General features: G+C 31.1%; 1 protein-coding gene across 9 annotated transcripts in view; it reads left to right on the top strand.

Annotated features, from left to right (window-relative positions):
* The window catches only part of CNOT2 (CCR4-NOT transcription complex subunit 2), a 143258-nt gene extending 123033 nt beyond the window's left edge, over nucleotides 1–20225 (top strand). For all 9 annotated transcript variants that reach the window (XM_074270556.1, XM_074270557.1, XM_074270555.1 and 6 more), the window contains 9 exons: nucleotides 110–235; nucleotides 2205–2329; nucleotides 3653–3773; nucleotides 3874–4030; nucleotides 5346–5407; nucleotides 5508–5557; nucleotides 10819–10919; nucleotides 13447–13591; nucleotides 19008–20225. In XM_074270556.1, the coding sequence (XP_074126657.1) occupies nucleotides 110–235; nucleotides 2205–2329; nucleotides 3653–3773; nucleotides 3874–4030; nucleotides 5346–5407; nucleotides 5508–5557; nucleotides 10819–10919; nucleotides 13447–13591; nucleotides 19008–19094 (974 nt within the window). In that variant the 3' untranslated portion in view covers nucleotides 19095–20225. The remainder of the gene's footprint in view (nucleotides 1–109; nucleotides 236–2204; nucleotides 2330–3652; nucleotides 3774–3873; nucleotides 4031–5345; nucleotides 5408–5507; nucleotides 5558–10818; nucleotides 10920–13446; nucleotides 13592–19007) is intronic.
* Nucleotides 20226–23635: the final 3410 nt, after the last annotated feature.

Here is a 23635-nt window from a genome sequence, read left to right as displayed (position 1 = left end):
CATGCAAAATGATATTTCTCCTTGGGTATTTATTATTTGTTTACTTAAAATCATGAGATTTTTACATGAATGCAAAGATTTATAACTTACATATTTTGTCATTGTTTAGATGGAAGTGAAAATGTGACAGGATTGGACCTTTCAGATTTTCCAGCGCTAGCAGATCGAAACAGAAGGGAAGGAAGCGGTAACCCAACTCCATTAATAAACCCCTTAGCTGGAAGAGCTCCTTATGGTAAGCTTAGGAGGGGTGGGGGAAGACCGTTAAGTTGGGAAATCAAAAGAAATTTCAGTGAGTGTATTTCAGTTGACTAGAATAATCAATATACAAAATTAATATGTTCAAAATGCTTTTTAAAGACACCTCATTGACTATATTTGCTTCAAAATTTTATCTTGGGCGAGGAAAAAAACCACAAATGCGAAGTGTAGCAGTGAGGCATAGATATGCACCAAGAATTTGCTAATGAATTATACTTTTAAAATATTTTCCCAGAGAACATATTCAACATTAATCGATAAATAACAATTTATGGTTAGTTACTAATGCAAGGTTTATCTAATGGCCAAGCATAGTATTAGGTGCCAGGGATGTAAATAAAAAGAACTAAACCATTCCTACTTGGAAGATACTTGTGATGAGAGTGATAAGCTGTGTCTGCATATAATCAATAAAACACAAGGTAGTTTAGGAGGGGAAGCACTAGAAATTAGGGAAAATGCTTGAGCTTCTTCTTAAAGAGGTTCTTTGTGGTAGAGGTAAGAGAAAGAACATTGCAAGTAAGAGGAAAAGAAAAAAACAGAAAGGAGAAGGACTATCATGTGCAAACTTTGACTGCATCAAGTGAATAATTGACTGTCCAAAAATTATTCTTCTAGTGCAAGAAGCTATTTTGTAGTCTGCATAAATTAGAAACATGGAGTCTCAACTGGAATAGACTTAGAAAAAATTTAATGTATTCAATTTAATTATTTCCTTTTTTCCCAGACAAGAAAAAGGAGGTACAGAAAAGATTTTCCAAAAAAAACTTGCCAAAGAGCATACAAATAGCAGTAAACATTAAAGTCATGGTAGCTACTACTATAATCTAGGTATTTTTCAGATCTACTATAATCCCCTGCTCATATTTCATTGAAAAGCAAGAATGCAGAGAAAACTGCAAAGTTAAAACTGAAACAAGCCCAATAATGTAATATATAGTTAATTTACACAAAGCTCATAGGCAGGCGATAATCATATGCATGTATATAGTGTGAGTTCTTTTGTAAATTGGGGAATTTAAACCCTTGGAAATATTCTGATGTAGATCATGTGTAAAGATAACTTACTTAAAAGGATAGGTTCTAATCCCATAGTAAAATCCTTTAAGATTTCTAACCAAGAAGGATTTCTAGGGCTTCCAGATCATGAAACAGAGAACTATCTTGTTCATAATAGAAATTTCAATTCAGACTCTAATGTCTTTAACCTTTCCTCATAGGTCCAATTTTTCATCCCTTTAATCATTTCCGTTGTTCTCCTTGGACCATCTCCAGTTTCTCCATATCGTACTTGAATTGTGGAGCTCCAAACTGGACACTGTACTCTATTAAGGGCCTGATCAATGCCAAGTATAGTGGGAGGATTACTTCCCAATTCTTGCATGTTATACATCTAGAACATGGAGTCCTAAGAAAATCTGAAATAATGTGGAGTTGTTATATAATTGATTGCAATTTTCCCACCCTGTAAGTCATTTTCAAATAGAATATTGGCATGTTCTTTTAAACATTACTTTATATGCATTTGTGTTTGAAAGCTAACTAGTAGTATGTATATTATCTAGTTAACATTTTAAAGAAAGCAAGCTTTTTAGATAAAAACATGTTACTGCTTCTTGAAGCTGATATCAGATAATATTAAGCATTTGTAATATGGCACTAAATTAGTGCTACAATCTTACCTATCACTGACCTCCCTTGTATTATTCTACAGAAAAAGATATTATGGGATAAGACAATATTAAAATAAAACATTTTTGGAGCAAGGTTGTAAATGTTTACAAATAAAAACATTCATGCCTTGTTCTTAAGAGCACAAATATTTTAAAATATATATATATATGTAATCCATTTAGTTTTTTATTTATTTTTAATAAATAGATAGTAAAATGTTGATCATACAGATTTTTTTAAACATCCGCAATTCTGTTTTCACTACTTAGTTGGAATGGTAACAAAACCAGCAAGTGAGCAATCCCAGGACTTTTCAATACACAATGAAGATTTTCCAGCATTGCCAGGCTCCAGCTATAAAGATCCAACAACAAGTAATGAGGACAGTAAATCTGTAAGTTATTGTAAATCTTAAGGGGAAAAAAAAAATTAATGGTTCTTTTCTCACTATATTTGGCATTTTGAAGTCGTGTGTGTGTCTGTGTGTGTATCTGTGTTGTATATATATAGTATTACAAAATTGCTTCTTTTAAAAATACTCTTTAACAATTAAATTCTTACTGATGTAGAAAACATCAGAATACATTGCTATTTCCTATCAGTTTGCAAATTGTTGTTGATCTCAGAATTAATTTAAAATTTTATTGTAGTCTCTTGATGTTTGAAATATTCTATCCAGAGGCAACTAGGTGGCACAGTGGATAAAGCACCAACCCTGGAGTTGGGAGGACCTGAGTTCAAATTTGATCTCAGATATTTAATACTTCCTAGCTGTGTGACCCTGGACAAGTCACTTAACCCCAATTGCCTCTGCAAAAACAAACAAACAAACAAATAAAGAAAGGAAAGAGAAAAAATAATATATCCAACTAAGGAACTGTTTTCTGGAATGAATTTTCCCATTTCTATTTCTGTGTTGATTTTAGCAAAATGATTTCCTATTCTGTTTTACCCAACATCTTTATTTTGTCACACTTAGATGAAGTATCTCTTCACTAAAAATGTTGTTTATTATCACAGTTGAAAACATAAGGACATTAAGAACAATGTAAGAAATCACATATTCTAAGCAGGAGTAATATCATTTATGTAAATAAGTTAGGTAATTTGTTTTTTGGTTTTTTTCCTAATGGAGAACCTTTATAAAATTCTGTTTTAAAGCTCCCTCAAAAATGAAATAATTCAATTAATTTTTTATCTTTCTGACTTTACAGAGAAATGACTTATAGACTTTGCACTTTTTTTATTATTTTAAATTTATTTGAATGTTTTATGGGGTACTGTGGAGATTTCAGAGCAGGGATTCTTAACTTGATGTACATAGAAAGATTTCAAAGAGTTCAAATTATTATTGTTTTAAAACCATTTTAATAACTTTGTAATACTAAGTAGTTGTATTTTAAAAATTCCAAAAAAACTGAGTAAGGCCTCACTGGACAGTCAAAAAGGATTTTCAAAGATAAATAGAATGCTATCTATACCTTGTAAAAGATATATTAACTTGTCATTAACTTAAATGTAATTTCCAGATATATAAGTTGTGATGCCATTCACATAATAAATATTTAAATATGTGATCATGAGAGTTTTTACAAATTTACAAATATCTATATCTATGTACAGATACACACACATACATACATATTATATGTATGTGTGTATATATATTTTTTATATATTTACATATTTCACTTTTGAAAATTCTTTCTTGTTTCAGAATTTGAATACATCTGGTAAGACATCTTCAAGTACAGATGGGCCCAAATTCCCTGGAGACAAAAGTTCAACAACACAAAACAACAACCAGCAGAAAAAAGGGATCCAGGTGTTACCTGATGGTGGGCCCATATAAGAGACAATTTAACAAATTTTTGAATGTATTTTCTTCATTTCACACAGAAAAGAACTTTAAAATTTAAAATGTGTATTCTTATCTAGGTCGGGTTACTAACATTCCTCAAGGGATGGTGACGGACCAATTTGGAATGATTGGCCTGCTGACATTTATTAGAGCAGCAGAGACGGACCCAGGAATGGTACATCTTGCATTAGGAAGTGACTTAACAACACTAGGCCTCAATCTCAACTCTCCTGAGTAAGTCTATTTTCTAAGTAAACAGAATCATTTCTTTAAAAGCTTTATTGCTTTTTATGATATATATTAGTAAAAAAGAAAGTAAATTTATCTTTTAAGTTAAGCATTGAAATGTACTGTCAGTTAAATTGAAATTTTCTTTTTGGTAAAAAATAGCCTCATAATTTTGAAGGAAGTCAGTTAGCATTATAAGTTTTCCATTAAACTATTAACTTGTAGTATACCTTATGGGCTTTACAGTAGCTTTATAATTATGCTTTTTAATGAGAGGTATTTATCCATTTTTTTTCTTTAATACATAAACATTCTGAATTTTTTAATAAAAATTTTAGAAAATACTAATTTTTTTTAAAGCTAAAGTGCTTCTACTAAATGGTTCCTTATCATATGCCCAAATAACTGCTTAATCTACCAAAATTTTAATTTGGGGGTCCTACTTGTAATGAAAAAGTCTTAATTTAGCAATGTGGCATCTATAATTCTGTTTTAAATTGTCTTTTAAAAAATGTTAGCTAGCACTATATATAAATTTAACTTTTATGGGTTTTTACATTAATTCTTCTATATTAGTCCTTTGATAATAAAGTTAGATAAGACATTAATTATCTCATATTTAGTTTGGCAAAATGTTTAGAGAAATGTGCTAAAACTAAAAATAATGTGTGAGTGAATATTAATGAAGGTACTCCTTTTCTAAAAGGCAGAAAATTGCTTTGATGATAAAAGTAGGCAAGTTATATCATGATTAAGTCCCATTTGAAATTTGTTTATATTAATTTCTTATTTTTTCCACTTCTTTGAATGAAAAGTAAAAGTAGAAAATTTCAAATGTGGCAAAACTTTAGGGGCTATTTTGTATTTATTACTTTTCCAGGGTTAATTTATAAATACATATATATATATATATTTATATTTATATAAAATAATCCCTTTATATTGTTCTGATCTTTAATTTATTAATTTTTGCTTCTGCTATTTATTTCATTAGTTAACATTTGGAAGAAGCTTATGTCTTTAATTTATAAAATTAAATCCTCCAAATTCCGAAAGTGGAACTTAGTGCCAAAGATATTAGTCTTTGATAAATAATTATTGTGTAATATCTTTTCCCCCAGTGATATTATAGTATTAATAAATCCTTTGTGATATACAAATATCTATATCTATGTACAGATACACACATACATACATATTATATATATGTATATTATATTATACATATGTATATATATTTTTTTATATATTTACATATACATATAAAAATATGTGGGAAAAATTTTACTGACTTGATAGTAATTTTTTTTTTCCTGTTCAGAAATCTCTATCCCAAATTTGCATCACCCTGGGCATCTTCACCTTGTCGACCTCAAGACATAGGTAGGGAAATCTATTCACATTAAAACTTATCCCCTCAATTTTACTCCCAATATCTGTAGATAAGTAGGTAATCAGCACCCCCCCCTTTTTTATTATATAGACTTCCACGTTCCATCTGAGTACTTAACGAACATTCACATTAGAGATAAGGTGAGTATGCTTTTCTTCTCCTTAATCAACATAAGTTTAATTATCTGACAAGTAAAACATTTTTTACAGTTTAATGCTGCACTTCAGAAATACTTATCTGCCTTTAATTTGCAAAATTATATGTTTTTTAACTTTATAAAATTCTATTTGATCTCCTTTTGTTGCTTTTTTTTTTTTTTTCCTCTCACATTCAAATGGTTCCTTGGTGACTCAATATTATTTACAGATATTGATAGTCTGCTTTCCAAAGCAGTCATTAACAGCATAAAGGCAGGACCTCTGCCCCTGATATACACTATATGGAGAACTTTGCCCTTTGATAATTATATTATATGCTCTGGTTCTTGAAACTGAACAATATTTTAAAGTGACATATATTGTGGCTTTAAATGAAATGTTCCGTAAACACATGAAAAGTCTTTGTCTTCTTCAGTGTGGTAAAATCCTGGTATAGAAAATCTACCACAGATTGCAACCCAGCTATTATTTAGTAAATACATAAATTGTAGGGAATTATCTTATGCATATAGATGAAGTGACTGAGATAAAGAAGTGTTGAAATAGTATTTGAACCTAGGACTTCCTAATTCTAAACCAGAGTCTCCTACTTCTATTAACACTGTTAATGGATGACCTATGCTTAAAAATTCAATTGTGAAGTACGTTTTTCCATATCTCATTATGTTTTGTTTTTTTCCCTAAGTCTAGTGTGAAACAAATATTAAGAAATAGAAGCCCTAATCTGTCTATCTAAGAAGAGAAATATTATTTTAAATTTCAACAGAAAATATGGGGAGGAGGAGGTCAATAAAAAGCACTGTCAGATTTTATAACAATTGAAGAATATATACAGTGGGGAAATTCTTTGAAACTGAGTGATATGTGTTTAAATAGGGACAAATATGTTAACTGCTTAGGACTTACAGAATTTTATAATGTATTTAAAATAATTTTGTGAAAGAGTAGAGTCAGGCATATTCTAATTACAAACTGGCAAATAAACTGCTTCTAGTTTTCAGACCAATTCTTTCAACAAATAATTGAATTATTAATCTTATAGGTGATTTGCAAAGGTTAATCAGACATTGCCCTCATGGAGTATGCAGGCTAGGATGGAAATAATCATAAATACAGATAATTAGGACATAAAATTTTACTTGATAACATAATTTTTAGAAAGGCATGAAGCAAAATGCTGAGTGCCATGGGAAAGTCGTTGACCATAAAGTGAGATACATTTTATGATATTTGAAGAGGAGAGAAATTAAATAGGCAAAGTGAGTGATGTCAAGTCTTAAGGCTTAGAAGGAATGTGAGCAAACATGGGAGAATGATAGTATATTCAGATTATAGAGCAGTTTGATGGGAATCACAAGCTGAGAGTAGAAATGAAATGACACTTGAAAGCTAATATGGCACCATATTGTATTATGAGCCATTGATTTCTAGGCAAAAATAGTTACTTCAGAATGGTACACATTATTCTTCCACCCTTCACCACTTAAAATTATTTATAGTAATGGCTCTACTCTTTTATTTTTAACATCTAGCTAAATTATTATCTATACTCTAGTTTTTTTGACATTCTCCACAGATCTAGTGCTGAAAAAGACCTTATTTGGTTCCACTTGGTTCCAGTCCATTCACTATAAGGGAACAAAGGTCATATAAGTAGAGTGCTACAGTGTTAGAACAGAGATTTCAACTCTGATTTTCTAACTTCAAAACACAACACTCTTAACAATCTTATATGCATTTATAGGAACTTTTAATTCTTCATTCTTCTGCTAGAAAAGGAGGGAACATTCTAAAGTCTACCATTCCTGAAACAGCCATTCCATTGCATTTCCTCCCGAGCATCCTGTGTATCCTGTCTCAGTCTCAACCATTTTTCTCACCTGAACTGGTGATGTTGATTCTCCATCCCCACATTCCCCTTTTTTTCCTGAACCTGAAATCCTGAGATAATAAACTCATTCCACAGTGATTAACAAATTCATACTTCATCATATGCTCCTAATCCCAGTGATTTTTGAACCCCTGGCTGTCATTGTCTCAGTTTTACTATGACCTGCTCTGTTAACTTCTTAGTCCCCTTCACCCACCTCAGTCTACCCGCAAGTTTGCAGAAATTTATTTTCTTTAGAAAACAAGCCTGTTTTCATTTAAAATCTCCTTTCTCCGTCTTCTTGGATTCACTGAGATCTAATCCCTCCTTATGATAAAATTTTCATATTCATCTTTCTAGCATTGATTGAACTTTCACTTATATCCCCTGTTTTGCTGGGCAAGTAGGAATACTTCTTATTCCCTGTTTCTACTTATAGGTTCTCTGCCTACTACCATCACTCATTTATTTCTCCTCCCTTAAAGATATATTTAGATAAGATTCTGATATTATCACAATTAAGATTTTGCTATTATCTCCTGACCTTGAGGACACTATTCTTTGCTCAGTAAATTCAGTCCCTGACTCAGTGCCTTATCTTTCCTCTCCTAACTCCTGCTCTTACAGTAGGAGAGGTTAGAATCCCTAATCTCTTAATTCAACTTACTTTCCAAAACTTACTCCTCCACCCCACCTCAACTATACACAGAAATGGTAAGTCCCCTAACTTGCTATTAACTATAGCTGTTCTACTTTAATGTTCATGAACTCAGAAATTGCCTTCTGTGTTCACAGTTTGTTCTCATTTTATCTCTCCCTCATCCTTACAACCCCAAATCTTGTTAGGTCACTCACTTTCCCCCCAGGCTATTACCCCTACCCTGGCTACATTCTCCTTCCTTTTCCACTTTGACCCTTTGGTGAATCAGTTCAACTTGAAATTATTCTCTTTTTCAATCTTTTTATCTCCTTATTTTATGGATGTTCTTGACCTTCCCTGTCTCAGCCTTAGATTATTCTTACCACTTTTCTTCCTATTTATATGCTACTGAACAAAGCTGGAGAAAATCACAAAACCTCGCTGACTGGGTTTGCCACAAATTTCTGTTGCTTATATTCAATTGGGTCCTCATTATGGCAAGGCAGTCTTTTTCTACTTCCCTACTTAATCCTCTCTCCTCTCTTTTAACCCTTCCATCTGACAACCTTGCCTTTTGATTCACTGGGGAAAAATGAAATCATTTGCTTGAAAGTTCCCTCTTATTCCCTTTCTTTTCTTTCTCATCCAAAATTACTCAGCTGTCTTCAGCACCATCTCAATTTCATCCTTGTGTCAAATGAAGAAATGGCCCCCTTTTTGCCAAGACAAACTCTTTATATGAATCTCATTTCTGTTACAAAAGATTATTCCATCTTCTCTGCTGCCTACAAAGAAGCCAATATTTTCATCCTCAAATATTTTCACTTTAGACAGCCATTCCCACTAGCTTTTGTCAAATCTCTCCTCCTTTTTAGCTAAACTAGTTGAGAAGATGTATTATTAATGGTTCCATTGCCTTTCCTCTCACTTCCTTCTTAAGCTTGCAGTTTCTAACATCTTCATTAAATTGAAACTTCTCTCATAAGTTAACAGTGATTTCTTAATTGCCAAATGTAATGGCTTTATTTCAGCCCTCTGCCTTGTTGACCTTTTCTCTTGGTTTTCTTGCCAACACTACTCTCTTCTGGTTCTCTCCCAAGATGTCTAACCACTTCTTCTCCATCTCCTTTGTTTGATATTCATCCATATCATGCTTCATTTATTATAGTTGTCCTCCAAGATTGGAGTTCTTGGGTTCTCTTTTTTTTCTGTTCAATTTCATTTGATCTCATTGATTCTCATAGATTCAATTATCTTTATACTAATTATTCTTATATCTCCTTATCTAGCCCTAACTTCTCACCACTACACCTCTCGTCTTAATTCTCCAGCTATTTATTGAACACCTGGAACTCTGTCCCCAGCATATCATGAAATTAATTCATTACTTCTTCTCTTCCCCCTTTTCCTTCCTTTTAATTTTCCCATTACTGTCTGGGGCAACATCATCCTCTCAGTCACCCAGGCTAATAATCTAGATATCCTCTCGACTCCCTATATCCAAACTGTTGCCAAATCTTAATCTGTTTTCATTATTCAGTGTGTCTTTGTCCTCTCTTTTTCCTCTCTTGGCATTGCCATTACCTTATTGCAGTCCTTCATCATTTCATACTTAGGCTACTCTTTTATTGGTCGTCCTGCTTCAATTCTTTTTCTCACTGTAATGTATCTTTTCAGCTATCAAATTACTTATCTGACCATGTCACTTTCTACTAATTAAATGCTAGTCATTTCCTATCACCTCTAGAATCATATACAAAAATCATTGTCTCTTAACTTGGCCCCTTTCCAAACCTTTCTAATCTAATATTCCCTCACTGTCATAAATCACTGTTTATATCCCTTGCCTAAAATTCTCTTCCTCCATATAGCTTTTCTGATTTTCTTCCAGTCTCAGCTAAATCTTTTCTCTACAAGATATCTTTTTCCCAAGCCCCCTTTTAGTGTCTTTTCCCTATAATTTCTAATTTGTCTTTTTACGTAGTTGTTTGTTTATTGTTTCCCCTCTTAAAGATTGTGAGCTCCTTTAGATCAAAGTCTGCTACAGTTGACTTGAAAATATGCTGTTTTGTATAATTTTAAATTGAGAAGACAGTATGATTAAGTGAATATAAGCCCAACCTGTGTCAGGAAATATTGGGTTCAAGTTCTGATTCTGACACATACTAACTATATAATTATAGGGATGTCATAGCCTATTAGTAACCTAGTCACCTCAACAAGATGGTAAGGTACAAAACTGTTGTTGAGCTCTATCAATGAGAAGATTTTCACCATGGGCTTTTGCTACTTGAACAAAATTGTAATTATGAAATTCCCCCAATATACAACCATACACAATAAATGACTAAAAATCTGCTTCATCTAAAAGTTCTTGTTGTAATAGAAAATTTTCTTAAAGTCTTAAAGATTTATTTTTCAGCTTGAAATTTTGTTACATTGCAAAAACAAAACACCAAACATTTGGAAAACATTTTATCAGTTGGTCAGGCAGAGTATAAACCTGCCTTCCTGTCTCCTTTCCTTCTTTTCATTTCCTTCTTCCCTCCTCTCCTTCTGTCTTTCATATGTACAAATAAAAAAGTTTTAGAATTATAGTTCTCAGTGATCAATTTATAAAATGCTGCAGTTAAAAATGGTCTATACTCATTTTCAAAATGGTATTTTTTTATATTGGCATTCTTATACTTGTTTTATATTCTTGATTTTTATTTGAATATTCTTCTTTTATAGCTGGCTGCAATAAAACTGGGCCGATATGGAGAAGATCTACTATTCTATCTCTATTACATGAATGGAGGAGACGTATTACAGCTTTTAGCAGCAGTAGAGCTGTATGTTCAAAATATTTGATCACTTTTTTTTTTTGTATCATAGAGGATTCATATTCATTCTCTGGTTATCAAGTTATAGTTAAATTATGTGAATAATGGTATATTACATATATTATTATATGTTGTTATAAATTACAAAGTTTTATTTTTAAAATGATATGCAACCTGATTTTTAAGTTGAAATTAGCATAATGGTATATCTTTTGATAAAGAATCAGCTTGACCAAAATATTTAAGTGGATCAAGGTAATATAACTCATGAAGACTAGTGTGAAGAAGTCTACAAGAATCTTTTAATTCCTTACTTTCCGCTGGTTTGTCCAGTACAAAGGAATGTTCTTTGCTTCCTTCTGAAGCTTATATAAATTATTGGCAATCAATAAAATTGACCAAATCTTTTGATTCAGTTAGTTCTGTGATAGTTCATGTCTACTACCCATGCTCTTAAGTTCATGTCATCTCAAGCCTTTTACAATGTCATTGTACTTTGTTTTATCCTTAAGGTTTTTTGTTTGTTTGTTTTGCTTTCACTGTATTTTGAGCAATTTAATGGTTATATAGTAAAAGTCAAGAAAAGTAAATAGTAGATTGTTTAAAGTACAATGAAAGCAAAAATCTGGAATATACACAAAGGTAAAGGGTGAGTAAGACTATTTAACATGTTTGAAAGGATCAGATTTTTTTAAAACTATGAGTAATTTTTATCCTTAACATTCTCTTGGCCATATTTAATAGTAGCTAGTATAAAACAATTGGCCCATTTATTTCCAGGAATAATTTCTAGTATTTGCCCAATATTTCTGTATTCACCTAAGAACAGCATTTAGTCAATGTCACTTGATCCTAGTTGGTTGTACCTTATGTTATTACTGAATTTCCATGTTTACTATATTAGCATTTTCCCCTTATTGCCAAAAAGTGATTAGATTTAGGAGTTTGTTTCTTGTAAAGGTATTTATTTAGAATATAATAGGCATCAGGGACTATCATTAATTTTAGTAAAAACTTTTTCTAAGAAAAATGAAATTGGTTTTATCAATAAATTTACTTCATCATTTATTGCCTTAGCTGAAGAATGTATTGTACACTGATTTCCTTAAAAAGCAGGTTCTTCTCCTTGTCCCTAAACTTTCTGAATAATGTAAAAACCTCTTACTACTTCCTTGTCATTTTACCTAAATGGTAGATCTGATGTTCCAACTTTCTCCATTATCTTTTCTTTCCTTTGTTTTCCTCCTTACCCTACTTTATTTCTTTCCTAAAATTAAATTCTGTAATTTGTTGGATTTTAAGTTCTCAAATGAATTCTGTAAGGTCAAATTTTTTTAACCTTTAACTTAGGCCACTGTAACTTTAGCTACATATCACAAATGAAAATTGAATCATCTAAGAACTGTCATCGGTGGACATTTTTAGCCATTATATGATCAGTTGCACAGGCATGAAAGTATGTATTGTATAGGTGACATAATAAGTTTCTGAGTAAATCTACAAATATCTCTTATCTTTTTTTAACTAGACAATATCCTAGTTAGTTCAGATCCTTGTCTGCAGGACTGTTTTAACAGCTTTTTCATGGATTTCCTTTGTTTATAATCTCTTCTCTTCCCAATCCAGCCTATATAAAAATACCACAATGATTTAAAAGTGCCTCAAAAATCACAAGCACATAATAGTTGTTGATTCCTGTGGGTTAGCTCTTATTATGTCATTCCAGTCCTCAAACTGGTATCTTTCCTCTATTAATTCATCTCCTTGGCTTTTAAAGCCCTTTACAATATACCTTACTTCCCTTTGCAAATTCTATACTTCTACTAGTGTAACCATTATGTTCCTCCGCATATATAGCACACCGTCTACTCTTTCTGTGCCTTTCTATAAATTGTGATGTATACAGTGCTGTCACTTTTTATATGCTTTCTTTATTCTCTCAGCTGCTAGGACCTCCTCCTGAAAAACTGCATTTATTTTATATCACCTTAAACAAGTGCATTAGTGCATTGATATAGTGCATGTTCTTGAGGGTAAGGTTTTGTTTTTGTTTTTTTGGTTCACCAATGCCCAGCCCAGTCCTTTGCACATAGTAATCAATAAATACAAAACTATTAACTAGTTACTAGTATCATACTATTGATATTACGTTTAAATTGATTATCAAAAATACAATTGTATAAAGAGAGGAAAAATATTCCCTAAATCATATGACAGCTATTTAGTTTACCTTCAAGATTTTTCCTTACATTTTTATGTTGTTTCTCATTTTCATTAGTAACAAAAGGTGCTTTTGTTCAATGAAAGGGATCTACGATTCAGTAAAAAAATTTTTTTTTTTTTACTTAAAGATACTTTAAAATTGTTTTCTTATTCATAAGATATTAAAACAAAATGATTAGGTGAAGCAAATTTGATTATGAATTTTCATTCATGTTTCTAAACTTCTTTAAAAAGTTCTAAAAGAATTTAGATGTTTATGTAAAATATATCAAAAATTAATAACAGGGAAAAATAATTTTTTTTCTTTTAAAAGTTTTAACCGAGATTGGAGATATCACAAAGAAGAACGAGTATGGATTACCAGGGCACCAGGCATGGAGCCAGCAATGAAAACCAATACATATGAGAGGGGAACATATTACTTCTTTGACTGTCTTAACTGGAGGAAAGTAGCTAAGGTATATTTTTTTCCTTGTGCAAATGTGTAAATGTATAAATCTAAACTTTTTTTATTAAACCTCCTTGTTTATCTGTTTATGTATGTACCAATACATCCATTCCAATAATGTGCCAGATATTTAGCAAATCTTTTGTCTCCACTTCCTTTTGTGACTTGATTTTTGACTCCAGGAGGGGGTCATGAAACAGTTTATTTCATCAATAGTTAGGAAAATGATTGAGCCTAGTAAAGAGATTTTGTAATTTTGCACAAGTCCTGGTAACATTGAAATATATATATATTTTTTGTGACTACTGAATTGTAAAATAAAGATACCCTCTTGCAATCCCAAAGTCATGTATTCTTATATTATTTAAACAAACATGAGATTTAGTTAAAAATAACTTTTTTTTTTTTACACACCAATATTTTACTCATTCCAGTGAAAGTTAAGTCTTTGGCAACTGTCCTAAAAAAAAAGAAATATTAATCCAAAAGCATGAACTTTAAATAAAATTCAGCATGTTGGAGAAATGGGCATATGGTTTCTCAAAACAAAATAAACACACACCACTCTGAGTTTTCCTAATAAAATCTATAGGAAGTTATTTGGTACCAGATACCATATCTTCTTATCCCACTTTCAAAGCTGTCTTGCTTTCAATGCTGTACTCTTGTATCCAGAATTATATGAAAGGTTATACTGCTCTCCAAAATCCAGGATTTTCTTGCATTCTTCTTCCATTGATATGATTCTAAGGGTTTAGAAATTTTTGTTTTTTGAACCTATAAGTTTCAGGATTTGTTTCTCTTAATATCAAAGGTGAAATGTCATCTCATTACTTATAACACCTGTAGTGCATTTGCACTATGATGAGAATAGAATAACTCTCTGGCATGAAGAAAAAATTGAAGACATTTCACTGTATTGTGTTTTATGCGAACTATTTGGCTTGAGATTAGGAAGATGAATTCAAAAGAAAAGAACCTTTTAGTAGGTGGTTCTTTATTTATGGATGTTCTGTTAGTGTAGCCAAGGTAGAATTATTTGGAGTCAAGTTCTCATACTTGGTTCCATGTCCCAGTTAGGATCAACCAACTGCCCAGTTTTCTTTGGGTATTTAATGTGAATGTGAACACCCCCAAATTGTGTTCATCTATGTGGTTTTTAGATTCTATTAGAATGTATTATATCATTACCAGTTTGTTATGTTTTTAAAATTTGCAGGTGCATTCTTTATTACTTTACCATTGTGACCATATTATTGTAATGTTTGCTATTGACTGTATTATCAGATTCACAGAGGATGAGTGAGGTTTTCTAATAAAAGTGTTTATAGTGCATCTAAATTGACCCCATAGTCAATGTACATACTTTTCTTACATGTTATGTAAAGCTCCAGAAAATATTTATGAAGGATTGTGAAGGACAGATAGTAAATTCACATTTTAGGCAATACTTAGTATTTCAATTAAGGGAAAAATTAAATAACAAGGAGTTTTCATTCATTTGAAAAATAATTTTCTTCCCACTCATTTTAAGTAACAAAAATAGATTATACATTGGGATTGCTCCTAGACTATTGAAAAAAAAATGCTGCATATTAGCATAATTAAAGAAATTAAATGATTAGTCTCAATTTGGATCTACATATTTTAAGATGGAAACTTGACATTTTGGATTATCTTGGGGAAGACATACCAACTTTTCTTAATACAGTCACATTAAGAATATTATTCTATTTTGTTTGAACAACTTTGCTAAACTCATAGAAGCACAACATTTAAAAATAATATGATTGTAGTTTCATTATCTGCATTGCCTTTCAGAAGTTTTGTTAAGGAAAACTTGTATTAAAAATATTACTTTTCAGCTTTCCTTTAAAGTTGTATGAATAATGGAAAAATATTTTAAATTAAAAATCAGTAGTAACTAGGGATGAAAATATAATTAGTAAACATTCTCAGTTATTCCTTTTGAAAAAGGTGAAAGTCAGTCCCACAAATAAAATAACAAATATGAAACAAAAGTTGTCTTTTTATTTTTAAGATAACATCTCAAATTCTCAAAACTGCATATATTAAAGTGCTTTAAAAAGTACAAATATATAAAATGTTATTCAGCTACTTAATTCTTATTTTGAGGTTTTAGACAGTCTATTTTACTAGTTATGTGCATTATCATTTCTACCATGAGTTTTCATTTTTCTTTTCAAATATATTCAAACAAAAAGAGTTCAACATATTTTTGTATCAGAAGAATTATTGACAGCTTTAAAATATATAATACCAACTTTTAAAATGTTAAAACAGAAATTGTATTATATACTAGCATAATATCAGGTACTTTTCTTGATATTTTTGAAACATTTTTCTGAGTGTATATATATATATTACATATGGCCTTGTAAGTTAACTTGTTATATACAATAAAATTGATGTTATTAATAAGTGAAATAGAAAATATGAGTAGTTGTGCAGTTTGGGCTAAAGAATATTTTTCTTCTTAAGCATATGATTATTTGGGGGAGGGGGATGGGAATTGGCATCAATTATCCATATATCAGTTATCCGTATCAACTTACTTAAGCTAAATCCTTTTCCTGTGGAAAACATTCCTCAGTCAGGGAAGCAATTTAAGAAAAAGTTCCATTGTTTTTCTTTAGCTTCTCTCAAATTTGTCATGTTTGAATCCATTTTGAACATCTGGAAAAGGCATTAGATTTATCTTGCTTGGTCTTGAAGAATAGTAGAGTGCATATCTTAAGGAAAAAGCTTCCTCACAGCTGCCTCGATATTGCAGCAGTATTACTTTTGGGGAGGGGGAAAAGTCTTGAGTTCCCAGATACTGAGATGGTATCTTGTAGATATGAGGAGTCATGCTTTTGGCAAGAGTTGGATTTGATGGTCTCCAAGGGCCCCTTTCAACCATGTGATCCTATAATTCTAAGAATTTATTTCCTTTTCTTTCCATTTCTTTTCCAAAATTGGAGTTATATAACAAGTACAGTTTTCTTCTTTTTTTTTGAAATCTATTTTAAAGTAGTTGCATTAGAACAGAAAACAATTTTTTAAATAATATAATTTATTTTTACTTGAGATTAACAGTTAATAACGTTTGTTCACATTAAACTATACATCCCGGAACCATATAAATTTAAATAATGAGACTCATCCAACAATTGAACTTTTCTTGTTGGCTTTGATTTAATCTTTAAAAGAAATGAGGCAATCATAAGACTTTTGTACCCAATAACTACAGGCCCAGCCATTGATAAGTACGGTTATACCTAGGAAATTAGAAATGCTATCAAATCAAGCAAGTCAGTTTTTATCTGTAAAGTTGGGGTATAACTATTATAGTTATCAAGGAGAACTTAAAGAAATAAAATACTCTGTGAGCTCTTTGAAGTTGGTAGTAAGAGGATCAAGTGTGGTTTGCACAGTGCCCAGCTTAGGTGCTTAAATGTTTTTTCTCTTCCTCTGATCAAAGTTTCACAAAGTGTTAATATAACGTTCTCTTACAATAGACAAATTCTCTCTAGGATTATGTAAAGTGATAGCTTTGGTGGGTACTAAATTTCCAGATTTTAAAAAAAAATTTTAATTTTTAGGATGGGTCCTGAAATCTGCATAAATATGAGTGTTACAAATTTATTTGGAGAAACTTTTATTATCAAGAACATTTTTTGATACAGATTAATAGAAATAATTCCAATATTTTTAAATTTTGTGATAATTCAAACAGGACATATGACCCCTATCAAAGTAATACAAGAAAAAGTTACTTTTTTTTTTTTTTTTTAAATATTCAAGCCATTGATTCAGGGCTCATATTTTCATGCCTTTTGATAGGCCTACTGTAGTGTTTCCTATTGATATTTTTATTCATTGGCACCAATTTATCCCTTTTATTATGCTAATTTGTCTAAATATGTATTATTTTATTGTAATTTGTCACCAAACCTAACCCTTCTTACAGGATTTTTATAACTTAAGAGGGATGGCTTGAGATAAATATTCCTAAAATTATTCCTGTCCTTTCAATTAAGCCTTTTTTATATTATGTCTTTTAGATCTTTGCCCTGGATTAGATGCTTTAATCCAGAATTAAAAGAGTGAAAACTAGAGATAACTTAGGGAAATTGAAAAAGAATTCCCTTATAAATAATGAGATATATGCAAGATAAATTCCAACTCAAAATTTCATGATTTTATATAGGATCATGTACACTAAGTTGATCTTTCATGAGAATGGAAAATTTTATTTTAAATTCCAACACAAATTTAGTTAACCAAACTCTAAAATACATCGAACTAATTTTAAAGTTTTCAGCTCATCATGAGATGTATATAGCATAAATGATTCTGTTTCTGGTATTTTTCATTGTTAAGCAAATAGTATAAAGTTTCTGTGTCTTAGTTACCCTAACCAGAATATGGATGTAAATTTTCAGATGAAATTTACCACAGTAAAACTTTTTAAACATCTGTCAGCAAACTTGAAAGCAGTGTAGTACCCAAAGAAACATTTAAATTATAAGTGTAAACTTATCTTTTATCTTGAATTTTCATCTTGATTTCACAAATAACTTTTAAGGTTTTGGAGAGTCCAATCAAAATTAGACCCCTAAGGTAAGATACCCTAAAGTCAGGTTTTCTTCAGTCACTTCTTGGTAATAAAGCATTTTTTATGGAATTGGCTTAATTTTTTTGTTACCATTGATGCTTTCATGCAGTTCTAAGACAATATAAATTAACCAAATCTAAATTATTAATTTTCTTTACTGCATAATAAAAACAGGCTTTAATACTTGGCCATATTCTTGAAAATGTGAAGTGCTATTATAGCTTTTGAGAATTGTAGATATACATTTTAGGACTTTAATGCACATTTGATAGTGATCTTTTTAAATCTGTACAAATCACAATATATTTCCTTTTTAGGGAATGTGGTTTATGGATTGGGAAATCTGGAGATAGGGGAAATTTCACAGGTTTTTAATGGTTGGAATACTTTTTCAAGTTTGGTTTTTAAAGGTCTAGATTTAAAGCAAATTCAAAAGGTGACTTGAATAAGTCATTGAATACCCCCTTTAAAAACTTGTAATTTAAATACCATAGATATTCAGCATTCGTAAAAGTACTTTTTTTGTGTGGGGGGCTATTTTAGTAATGGCCAGTTATATTTTGGATGCTTCAAAGAAATAGGTTTTATATGTGTATTACAATTTTGAAAAGCCTATTTTCACATTGTTTTTCCTTTATCATACTGTTTAGTCAATCTCTTTGCAATGCAGCATTTTACTTAGGAAGTGGCATGAGTATAGGTTTTGAATTTTTCTTTATATAATTAAAAGCATAGTTTTAGCAAAAAGATGCAATCGAGGACTTTGTAATAAAATTTTATGTTTTAATTTTTTTTTCTGTTATAGGAGTTCCTTCTGGAATATGACAAATTAGAAGAAAGGCCTCATCTGCCATCATCCTTCAACTATAACCCTGCTCAGCAAGCCTTCTAAAGACTTCCCTTTTCTTGGGGTATGGCTGTCTCAGCACAATACTCAACATAACTGCAGAACTGATGTGGCTCAGGCACCCTGGTTTTAATTCCTTGAGGATCTGGCAATTGGCTCATGCAAAGGGTCACCATTTGAGGTCCTGCCTTACTAATTATGTGCTGCCCAACAACTAAATTTATAATTGTTTTTCTCTAGTTTGAGCAGGGTCTGAATTTTTCTTTTTTTTTTTTTTTTCTTTTCTTTTTTTCTTTTTTTTTTTTTTTTTTTTTTTTTTTTTTTTTTTTTTTTTTTGGACAGCAGACGTTGATCTGTAATGACAAAAAAGTACACTGACAAAGTTTACCACATAGTTTCCAAAATATAAAAAAGAAAAAAAAAACCTAGAAAAAAAAAAAACCCAAAAAATTAGACAACAAAATTTGCATTGTTCATTGTAGCACTATTGGTAATAAAAAAAAAAAAAAGTTTGTGCATTTTTATGTGAAGATCCTTCTCGTATTTCATTTGGAAAGATGAGCAAGGTCTGCTTCCTTCATTTTACTTCTCCCTTCTGTTTTTGAAAGGCAGTTTTTCGCCAAGCTTAAATGCAAGAATATCTGACTGTTTAGAAGAAAGATATGGCCACAACCTCTGGATGGTTTCTAGGGTTGTGTTATTACTGAGCTTCATCTTTCCAGAATGAGCAAAACACTGTCCAGTCTTTGTTACGATTTTGTAATAAATGTGTACATTTTTTTTAAATTTTTGGACATCACATGAATAAAGGTATGTATGTACGAATGTGTATATATTATATATATGACATCTATTTTGGAAAATGTTTGCCCTGCTGTACCTCATTTTTAGGAGGTGTGCATGGATGCAATATATGAAAACGGGACATTCTGGAACTGCTGGTCAGGGGACTCCTTTGTCGCCCTGTGTACTAAAGGGCCAGATTTTCAGCAGCCAAGGACATCCATACCCAAGTGAATGTGATGGGACTTAAAAGAAGTGAACTGAGACAATTCACTCTGGCTGTTTGAACAGCAGCGTTTCATAGGAAGAGAAAAAAAAAAAAAGATCAATCTTGTATTTTCTGACCACATAAAGGCTTCTTCTCTTTGTAATAAAGTAGAAAAGCTCTCCTCACTGCAGTGTGGACTTTGATTTGAGATTGTGAAGTCATTTCTTCAGCAATGAAAAATGGAGAAAAAGAATACCTGTTGACGTTTTTATAATATCATGCTACCCAGCTGTTAAGAGACTTAAAAGGAAGTCATTTAACTGCTGACAATTTAATGAAATCATTTACCATTTCACATGTAGGTCAAAAAATAGTCTTTTAGTATAACAAGAAGAATAAAATGTAAAACATGGAAAAATGAGCATTTGTAGCATTTGACATACTCTGAACTCTTAGGGGTTTATCAAAATAGTTTCATTTAAATATTAGTCACAATTTACTTTCAAGCTGATCACTTTAAAATACCATAGTTATTCAAAGATAAGAGGTTTTTTTATTCACAAGTTCTGAGAAGCCCAAACAAAATCATGAAAAAATTCTTTTTCCATTTCACTGTATGATTTCACAATTTATCCTTTTCTGAGTTCTTTTCCATCTAACGTATTTTTAAATGCTTGAAGACTAAAGTTACCAAAGCAAGAAAAAGACAGCAAAACAATGTGTTTATTTTTTTTTTTTAATTCTAGGTTTAAACCTATTTTTCTATATGGAAAAACAGTTTGTCATCTATCAAATGTTTTGAAATTAAACAATAACAACATTGCTGTGTTAATGTGCAAGAGTTATAGCAACTTAACTACATTTCTATATGTATCTTGGGATAAGAGAAAATCAACATAACATTATCAAGTTACTTTTTGCACCTTCATAACAGTAAAGTAAATTCATACTTAAAATTTAACTTAAACTTTACCTATGATGCAAATGCAAACAGGCCCCAATATTTTATGACAAGTTTAGTACAGTCCTAGATAACCTCTTTTAAAAATCGAGAATACATATATGTAGAATATATTTAATCCATTTAGAAATATTTCTGCATGGCATGCAAAACCATATGGGACACAAAATAAGGAAATGTAAATTTTTTTTTTTTCAAATACAAAATAGAACTTTGAGAAGTCACAATTTTTCAATCGCAACTGGAAAAAATTAAATCTTAATTTTGGTAGTACAGAAATAATTTTTTTTAACTTTATAGATTTCAAAGAGATCAATATGTACAGCTTCCCAAATCAGTGTAGTTTATGCTTTTGCTTTTAAAGCTTAAAATTGCACTAAGACTTTGGGGACTTTCAAATATAATGTATCAGTCAGAAAAAAATTTTCTCTAACATATCCTACTACTCCAGTGTATTTTCATGTTCAGTTTTCTAATTTAATAGAATCTTTGGGGGTTTTCTTTCCTTCAGAAATCTGACATTTAGAAGCAACTAAAATATTTAGAATATTAAAAAGTTCAAAAGAGAAAACTAGCCTCTTAACATGAAATTCAGGTTGTGTTATTTTTAAGCTGGTGAACAACTGTAAGCGTGTATCAGTAGCAGTAAATGGTATCTAAACTGAGTAATTATTACATGCCACATTTATCATTATTAGGTTTAATCCTATTTAAAAAAATGTCCTTAATTTTAAGGCATGACTGTATTAAAAACAATTTTAAATCTATTTTTTTCCTTAAAAAATTATAACTGCAAAAGTAACTTCTTTGAACTTAAAATTAGTGCCATGCAAAAAAGCCTTTGTTTTATTCCATTTATCACACTATTTTCAGGAATATGATACTGCAAAACTTATTCTCCATGGGGGTGCAAAAACTTTCTTTTAAAATAATTGGAATACCTCTAAAGTAGAACATGCAATGTTTAACATTTTATCCCTTCTGTCCCTGACAATTCCTTTAATTAAAAAAAAAATAGGCTTTAAGAATAAAATGAAATGAAAAATTTGTACTTTAAAATATTTTATTGACTTGGGTAATAATTTCACTTTTAATCTTTTTCTCTGTATTTTAAAGAGACCCTAAAGCTTGTTTTCCTCACATTCTCCTCCCCTCTGGTACTATAAAATATCAAGTCTCTCTTCCCAAGTTTCTTGTACTTTCAACCCTTTCCATCCCATCCCAAAACTTAAGTTTGACACTTGAATATAGGACTATAAAGCAGGCCAAAGATTTTAAGCATTCCTTATTTGCTTAGCAGTACCAACATTACTGTAATTTAGACAAGATGGAACTACAACATTTAGTCCACTCAATTATCCATGGTTCCTTTATAGGCCAGGGGGACCTGGATAAACAGGTGCCAGTAAAATAGGCTTCAGGGAATCAGATCACACGTACCAAGAGTGTTGTTCGTTATGGGGTAGATGTCATCCAGGAGGGAGATCTCTAGAAGCATGCCACAAGACTCTGTCCTTGGTCTTGCCTTGCTCTAGTGCTTTTAGATGAAGGCACTCAAGGCTTGCTTACCAAATGTCCCAATGATGAAAGTTGTAAGTATAGCTAATAGAACAGATAACATGTTTAAAAACTAACATTTATCTTAACAAGCTTAGCAGATCAATTGTATAACTTTTAACATGGAAGAGAAAATCTAGTTTGAAAACAGTTCTGGAGAAGGAAAGGAAACAAATCATAGGAATTTGAGTTTTTCAGCTGCTTGATACAAGCCAAATATATGTAATAGTAGAAAACAATGTTAAAACTATAGATATAAGGAGAGAGCCTCATCCAATAAAAAAAAAAAAAAAATTACAGTGGGCTGAGATTTGGAAGACCTAGGTTTTACAACGTTCTGGTTGTTTTCATTTTGTATGATCTTGGACAAATCAAATCCTTTCAGTTTTGTTTCTTACTCTTTCATCTTGAAAATGAAGAGCTTTAATTTCCTCACATTTCTCCTGACCTTCCTTTATTCAAGGTATTCTGTTTCCCCTGGCCATTTGGACAAGCATTTACTTATTCAGATATATTTCAAAGATTTTTAGTCTTTTTTTTTAAGATTGTTGAGCTCAGATCTCAAGATTAAATGGTCCTAAATGGTATTATTGTGTCAGGCAATATTTGCAGTAGTTGCAGAAATTTACTTTAAGATTATCATATCTGATAAGACATGAAGCCAGATGATGAGGACCATAATAATGATTGTTCTAGGAAATATTGAACATTTGAAGGAACCAGAAATATTAAGCCTAGCAACAGGTAACATTTACATAGAGCTTATATCAAGCACCATGCTAAATGCTTACACTTGATTTCCTTTGTTCTCCCGACCCTGGGAAGTAGGTGTTATCATTTTACAAGTGAAGAAACTGAGGCAGCCAGAAATTAAATGATTTGTCCAATGTCTTAAGGTTGGTTCTGAATTTAGGTTTTCTTAACTAAGGAAGACAGCAGATTATATGCAGATGTTTAAATGGCTTTTGGAGAAGAAGGATGTGTTAGTGTATCTTCATTGCTTCAGAAACCATTAGGTTCATCTAGATTTTAAATTAGAAAGTACTCTCAAAGACCATCTTGTCCACCCCATCCCAC

This window comes from Sminthopsis crassicaudata, chromosome 5 (assembly GCF_048593235.1).
Source record: "Sminthopsis crassicaudata isolate SCR6 chromosome 5, ASM4859323v1, whole genome shotgun sequence".
In the NCBI taxonomy this organism is placed as follows: Eukaryota; Metazoa; Chordata; class Mammalia; order Dasyuromorphia; family Dasyuridae; genus Sminthopsis; species Sminthopsis crassicaudata.
The sequence above is the reverse complement of the archived record's forward strand: the minus strand, read 5'-3'. Positions and strand labels throughout refer to the sequence as shown.